General features: G+C 36.5%; 1 protein-coding gene and 1 long non-coding RNA gene across 2 annotated transcripts; one reads left to right on the top strand and one right to left on the bottom strand.

Annotated features, from left to right (window-relative positions):
• Positions 1 to 943: 943 nt before the first annotated feature.
• On the bottom strand, positions 944 to 2,862 carry LOC112180645 (UDP-glycosyltransferase 76F1). Its single transcript, XM_024319209.2, has 2 exons — positions 2,304 to 2,862; positions 944 to 1,926 (listed from the first exon to the last, which is right to left on the bottom strand). The coding sequence occupies exons 1-2, from the start codon at positions 2,773 to 2,775 to the stop codon at positions 1,022 to 1,024; spliced, it is 1,377 nt and encodes a 458-aa protein (XP_024174977.1). The 5' UTR covers positions 2,776 to 2,862; the 3' UTR covers positions 944 to 1,021.
• A 1,502-nt stretch (positions 2,863 to 4,364) lies between these two features.
• LOC112182232 lies at positions 4,365 to 6,956 on the top strand. Its single transcript, XR_002929341.2, has 2 exons — positions 4,365 to 4,621; positions 6,618 to 6,956. It is a non-coding gene; the product is annotated as an uncharacterized LOC112182232 (long non-coding RNA).
• The last annotated feature ends 818 nt before the right edge of the window (positions 6,957 to 7,774 follow it).

Raw genomic sequence — 7,774 nt, 5'->3', positions numbered from 1 at the left:
TATTTTATATTTTGTACATTTTAGGAAATCTGTAGAAGTCATTCAAATAAAGTATATAATTTTCATGAATCAATAATAATCTATTGCTAAAATCAATGGTTTTAAGAAATTCATAACAGTCTATCAACTTTTTAAAGAGTCTGTGGACTTTTCAAAAAGTCTATCATTTAAAAAAAATCTGCACAAATCCAAATACAATACACCCGTTTATTCTAACATATGTGAGCTATCAAAACTTTCTAAGTTTGCTTGAGATAAATGATGAAAACATGACATATATATGCACCCCAAAATGGTACACCAGAGACAAACGATGTGGAGATAAAAGATGAGAATGCAGAGAGTTCATCAGATTCTGATTTAATTGCACTAGAGATTGAAGGATCCAGTTGATGGATGTCATACCCCAATTGTATGTATCTTCTTCAATTCCCTTTCAACTTTGGTTTGTTCTTTCTATTTTAAGCTATCGAACCCATGAGCAGACATGCACACAAACATGTGGATGCATAAATACGTACATCTGGGCTTCAGGAATTTGGAAGTTTGGGGAAGATGTAGCATTTTCGATCTCAGTAGCTAGGTAATGAGAACCATGACTGCAGTATTTTCTTGTTAGGTTAGGAAATCAATGGAGCATCAACTCAGTATCACTAACCAAGTAATCATACCATACTGGTTTTATGACTTGTACCGTCTGTTTAGGACTAAAAACCTAGAACTCTTTATTTTCCTTTTTTTTTTTTCTTTTTCTTCATCTCAGAAGAACAAGGGAATTGTATTCTTCGCCAGCGTGTATGGGTTTTGCTGGATTTAATTAAAGAAAAATGTATTATAGGAAAACTTGCTGGGTGTAACTAGAAATTTTATAAGTTTGCTGGGTGTAAAAAAATTTGCTGGGTGTACTTAGATATTTGCTGGATATATTTAGAAAGACCCTAAATAATATACAAAAGAACAATCATATTTCATTTTGTAAATGATGTCCCACACACATTTCTAATCAATCACTGACTTTCAATCAAGTTTTATAAACAAATGATTCTAATGATAAAATGTGATTAACCAAGTCATTCAAAGATTGGTATGAAGAGCCGCCTTGTCTCGGGCAAAGATTTGCCTCATCCTTTAGCTTTGACAGCCTATCTCTCATCTGATCCCCTTCTGTCTCTACCGTTAGTTTTCTAATGGTTTTTTCAATGTCGCCTCTCTCAAACCTATGTTGTAACTGCAACCCGACCTTCCAAACATCACTTACATATCTTGCATTCATCATTTGATCAGAAGAACATGGCATACAAATCATAGGTACCCCTTCGCATATACTCTCCAATGTAGAATTCCAGCCGTTGTGAGTCCAAAACACACCAACTGCTTGATGGGCAAGCACTTCTTTTTGAGGTGCCCATTTAACAATGTGTCCCCTACCATTCAAGGTCTCAAGAAACCTACCAGGTAACGGTTCAAGCCAATCTGATCCATGGACTAATCTGGGTCGAACCACCCACAAGAAGGGTTGCTTGCTGTTGGCTAGTCCCAAGGCTATCTCCAAAAACTGAGCTTTGTTTATTGTGGCGATGCTCCCAAAACTAACATAGATAACCGATTTTGGTGCTTGAGTGTTTAGCCATGAAATGCAGCTCCGGTCTTGTGATAATAAGCTACTTGTAGAAGTGGTTGCTGGGACACACTTATGAAATGGACCTATTGGGAAAATTGGAATGTGAAGTTCCTTGCGAAGTGTGGCCAGTGCATGTTGCTCAAGGTCTTCAAAAGTATTAAAAATAAACCCATATGAGGCCTTGGTTTCGTACGTCAGGTTGTGTACTAGTTTTAAAAATCTCTCTGGGTCAGAACTGTTGATCATTGGAAGATCTTTAACTCGGAGAGGTGAAAACTCTGTCACTGGCTCCTCCAGTCGAGAATCTGATGCCCAAATAGAAATTAAGCAGATATAAGTGCTGTCAAATGTGCTGCATTGTAAATAGCTAATAGACAAGCTCAAGCTGCAAGTAATAACTTGTAATGATATGTAGCTCATGTGATGAAGAGAGCAACAACTCAAATGCAAGCTTATGTGATTTTGTTACTAGTGGTGTAGCTCATGAATTAATTAGTTATATTAGCGTCAAGTTGTGGTGAGAAAAAAGTGGGCTGGGAAGTCCGCTATCTTGGCTTGTTCCTCATATCCAATATGATGTCACAGAGCCAAAATGAAGTTTTCTGCGTGGTGATTAATCTCAGATCCAATAAAGTGTAAATTTAAAATCTGCATTTGTCTTTTAGAAAGAAAGGAACTGTACCTTGTTTTGGAATGTAACCTTTTTTCTCCAAAAGTGGAAATGCAGATATAACAGCAGTGAAAGAGGCACTACCGGTCCTTAACAGAATCCTTGGGATCTTGAGGCTCTCTGCTACAGATTGAGTGAAATCAAAGACAGGGTCAGAGATCAAGCAAGCAACAGGCTCTTTTGAGACATCAGATACCAAGGTAGCCAGGCATTCCCTGAAAGGTTCAAAACACTTTGTGTTCAGATGAGAAAGGAGGAGGAGGAGATCCTTTTCAGCAGCCTCGCTCTCAGATAAGTTATCTGAGATCGAGTGGTAGGTAAAGTGAGGATGGGTTGAAGGGTTTAGAGAGTTGAAGTTGGTGTGAATGATGGTTATGGAGAAGCCTTTGAAGTATAGAATGTTGGCCAGCTCAAGCATGGGGTTCATATGGCCTTGCAAGGGCAGTGGGAAGAGTATCAATCTCCGGCCTTTCCTCTGCTCCATTACAATTTCAGAGGGATGTTGGTACTCTGTTTGCTTGAGGCTTTAGGTCTCTTTGGTTTCTTTAATCTCACTGTCCCCGTAGCCTATATATATATATGATGATATTGTATTGCATCGTATTTAATTTGCAGCTCTGTTAGGTTAGGCAGGTGCACATTATACATCTTATCAGTGATCTAAAGGCAACCCTAGTTACCCACTTACCCAGCAACCTTTCTGATGAAACTCTTACTGATGGTTACGTGCAGTTACGTACTAATTCAAGGTGAAGAACAGAAGAATTCTGATGATATGAAGTAGAAGATGGACCTTAATTTATTATGCATATAATGCAAAGCAACCACGTACGGGGTCGGTTCAGAGCCCCATCAGTTTTGCAGCACAGGCATTCACTGCGACAAGTATGAGTCAAAGCCACGTATAACATGTGACAAAATTGGGCCAAAAGCCACATATGTGTGTCCAAGACCCATGGTCACACAACAACCACGTTTGTTGGGTCTGTGACTTGTAGGCCTGTTGCTTTCCGTAGAAATTAAGGCCACATTTACTGATGGGCCAATGTGGGATTCTGACAATTGTAGGCCATCTTTTATATACCCAGGAAACTACTGTGTCCAGCTCTTTTTTTTTTTTTTTGAGAAGAACACAGCTCTTTTTTTATTTTAATAATACCATTAGTATTTAGTTAAAATGGTGCGTCCCCTTATTTTAATTGCCATCTTTTTTGCCATAAAAACGATTCCATTCTAGACACGAACCTTTATTGTCCGTGACTTTCACCTTCAAAAATAAAAAACAAAAAAAAATTATTAACTGCATCTTTAATTACAGAAATATAAATGCTTCTTTTCAAATTTATATCTTTATTAATTAAACCAAATCTGTAGAGAATAGTTAAATTTTTGAAGTACCTGTAATGCTCATAGTTTATTAATATAAAGAATAGCAACATTTTCATCAAGAGAGGATGAAATTGATATTAGCCATAAAACTGAAAATAACTACCCACTATCCATTTATTTTCTTTTTTGTTTTTCAATCTTTATCTATTTTCATAAATTTTCAAAAATAAACGGCTAAATGGCACGCACAAAATGCGTGTCAAGAGGCTAGTATTTCTAAATCATTTCCATTACAATCAGCTAGCTGCCTTATATTCATTCCAATTTAATGGAAACAAAATTACTGGACTAATATATTGAATCCATCAGTTAACTGATGATATAAACTAGTTAATTAGTTTTTGTATATGGTACAAATGATATTGAGTTTCTGGATTTGAATTTCATAACCTCCTAGCTACCGTTGATGAATTTAAAAAGAAAATGCAAATGCTCAACATGATTATGCAGAAGGTTAGATTGGAATCAACCTTGATCTATTAGAGGAGCCTAAAACACATTTGAAATAAAGCAGTGAACTAAGGGTGCGTTTGGGGGGGGCTTTTTTGCTCCCCTGCTTATAAGCAACTGACCTGTGTGCGTTTGGTAAACCTGCTTTTGCCCAGCTTTTGGCAGAAGCCGCTGCTTCTTTAATTTTAGTCGAAAAGCCAAAGCCAGCAACCCCATGCTTTTAAAAGCCAGCGCTGGCTTTTCCACTGTAGAGGGAGTTACTGTAGTTTAATGAACATTTTGAAATACCGGGTTGTGCCCTCTCTTCCTTTCAGCAATTACACCACACTGCCATCAAACCCTTATCTTCCATATTGAAAAGTGAAGCCTCCAGCGCCGCGCAGTGAACACTGCTCTTACATCTCGCTGACTGCCTCCTCTCATTCGTGTTCGAAGCCTCAATCCAATCCCCAGATTTTCGTACCAGGCTCTGAAAATCGAAAGCTCTGCAGGTAATAACTCCTCCCTTTTCCATTTCAGTTCCTATTTCATCTTTCATTTCTTGTGTTTGTTCATGATAGTTAATTTTTAATGCCTTGCTTGGTTTTCTGATTGGGAATGTGATGGCTTGTCTTTGTTGGTTGAGTATTTGTGTGGATTGCAAGTTGCAAATTGTCTGGGATTTGCTGACAATTAAAAATCTGGGTTATGGTCGATTTTGATTTATTATTTCTTTCAAAATCTGGGTTTTTCTTCTTCTTCTTCAAACTTGTCTGCTCAATGGCACCACTAAGTTTTCGTGTTTGTCTGCTCAATGTTGTGTTCATTCTTCTCCGTTCAGGGAGGAAAATTGAATCGAGTGAATGCTTGTTGGGTCATATATCTGCTACCCTGTGATTTTGCTATATCCAGAATTTTTAATAAAATGGGTCAAATGGGTCTGCTCTATGTCCCTCTTGAACATCCAATCAAGAAATTTGCTGGGTTATCAATATCCTCAAACAGCTCATAGGATCTGAGCCATCATCTTTCATATTCAAACTCTTTCACTTGGAATGTGGTATCTACCTCTATCTTTCTTTTTCCTAAACTGTCGATGATAATTGATGTATCATGGAGATACAAAACTGGATTTGTGGACTTTTAGTTTTTAACAAGTGATAGCCAAGGATGATTCTAAACAAGTGATAGCCAAGGATGATTCCACGGAAAAAACCAAAAGCGTTTATATTGCTGATGGAAAAGAAGCAAGAACCTTGGACGTTTTCTGGTTTTTAAAACCTTGCACACTATCTACCTAAAGTGGTTAAGATTGATTAAGAAATTCATATTCATTATATCTTTTATTTCCAGTACCATTCATTCATTCATTCTTTTCCATTGTAGCTTCTAGTATCCATTTGATCTTCTTTTACATAAAAGCATCTAGATTTATTTTGTTCTTGATTACTATAGAGTTGAATAAATGTACGTAAATGTAATGTAATAACAGCCCCCTAAGAATTGAATTAGGGTAATATGAATAAAGTTTCAATTTTTAACATTTTGGTACTGTTTTACACAAGTATGGGATCCAAGTGCAGAGCATGGAGTTTTAGAGTTTTTTGTTCTTTGAAAGCTCTATCTTCTTGCTAGCTCCATAATCAAGGAGATTAATGTTGTTTAGAGGCCGAATGCTTTATGGTTTGGTGTCAAGGAATGGGGATAACTCAATTTTTTTTATTAGATTTTCTAATATACAGTTTTGCTTCACTACAAATATGTGGAGATTGCTATCTATTGTTTCAATGAGTTTCTTGGACTATTAACTGTGAGCATTACCAATTGAGTGCATTGGCGAGTATAGAAATAATATCTAATAAAATTGGTCGGCCCTTCCCATTGTGAGAGCTAGCTATTTGGCTTTGGTTGTCTCTTTTGATGAAGTTAGTATTGGTCAAATATTACCTAATCAATATTCAGAAGATCAAATCAAACAACAAACTATATATAATCACAATATAATCATACACAATATGAAGGACAGTAGAACTGAAAAGATTTGGCCTGTGACTACAACCAAAAACCTAAAATCTTCCAAAAAACTGTCTTGCATCTCTCTCTCTCTCTCTCTCTCTCTCTCTCTCTCTCTCTCTCTCTCTCTCTCTCTCTCTCTCTCTCTCTCTCTCTCTCTCTCTCTCTCTCTCTCTCTGTATTGATGAAACTTGGGTTGTTGGACTGCATCTATTCCAAATGGTGCCTTTTCTTGATTCTAACTGCTTACAAAACGTATGATTTTAAAGACAGTGTCCCTTTATTTTTGTAATTTATATCTTCTTTATCATTTTGCTAAGAAATTTTGAGGGTAGATGATTTCTTACAGTAATTATTTGCAATTGTTAGGTTAGCCACTAACCATGTTCAATCTCTTTCTCATTAATTGTTGATTGCTTTATCTTATCCTTTTCATAGTCATCCATACCCTCTTCATCTTATTTAATGGGGTTTGCATTTATTTTTCTTCCGTAGGTACTAAAGCTTGGGCTACTTTTGATTGCCAAACTTTCTTTCCATTTTGCTGATCAACCAAGAAGCTTCTCCCATAGAGATGGATGATGATGTAGAAGAAGAATATCATGGTCATGGGTCAAGTCATGGGATAGAGATGGATGATGATGTAGAAGAAGAATATCATGGTCATGGTGCACAATAAATGGAAATGATAAGAAATAGCATTACTCAAAGTTTGATGAGTGCACGAACTTGAACATTTGAATGTGTTATGAAATTTTTTGTGGTTACTTGATGCAAACCAAAAACCAATTGTTGTTAATGTTATTAATATATTTGTATAAGTTATTTTTAAAATTGTCCAATATTAATCATATGCTCACCATAATTTATAAAAATTAAAAGTTGACAAAAATGAATAAGGACATAATAAAGATTAAAATTAATAACAAAAGCATTTGATCAACATTGTATTATCAAACAATCAAGGCAAAATAATCTCTTATGTCCAATTTGGTCATTCCACAAACAAAAAGCACAAGCCAGTTTGAATTTACCAAACACTTTGCCACTGCTTTTTGCCACTGACAGCACTTAAAAAAAGCCAGTTTACCAAACACTCAGCTGCTTTGCTTTTCAGCTACTTTTTCTCATAAATAAGCAGAAGCCAGCTTTTCTGAAAAGCACAGTCATACCAAACACACCCTAAATGATAAATTTGCAGAAAAGCAATCACCAGCTTTAGCCACTTTAAAATAAGGGTTTTTGTCCATTTACCTCATTTTGAGAGATTTTTTTCTCATTTACCTCATTAAGTTTTTTTAATTCTCTCTTACCCAAAACACTCTAAGGAGGTCTTCATTAATATCCCATTAAGATTTTTTTTTTTTTTTAAATACCATTTTACCCTCACCCCTTTGAAACTGAGAGAGAGAGAGAGAGAGAGAGAGAGAGAGAGAGAGAGAAACCATAGGAGATTTTGCCAGAGCCCAGTCACCGGCCGCCGGATTCCTGTCACCGGCAGCCACCCACCGGAATATGCTGAAATTTCACCAGAAATGTTTTTTTGCCCCCAATAAATCTCTGTTGCCGCCCAATAGACGTCTTTGCCCCGATAGTGTATTGCCCCCCAGTAGACGTCTATTGTATCCCAGTAGAACTTTCGGTTGCCAAAA

The sequence above is a fragment of the Rosa chinensis genome, chromosome 1 (genome assembly GCF_002994745.2).
Source record: "Rosa chinensis cultivar Old Blush chromosome 1, RchiOBHm-V2, whole genome shotgun sequence".
In the NCBI taxonomy this organism is placed as follows: Eukaryota; Viridiplantae; Streptophyta; class Magnoliopsida; order Rosales; family Rosaceae; genus Rosa; species Rosa chinensis.
The sequence above is the reverse complement of the archived record's forward strand: the minus strand, read 5'-3'. Positions and strand labels throughout refer to the sequence as shown.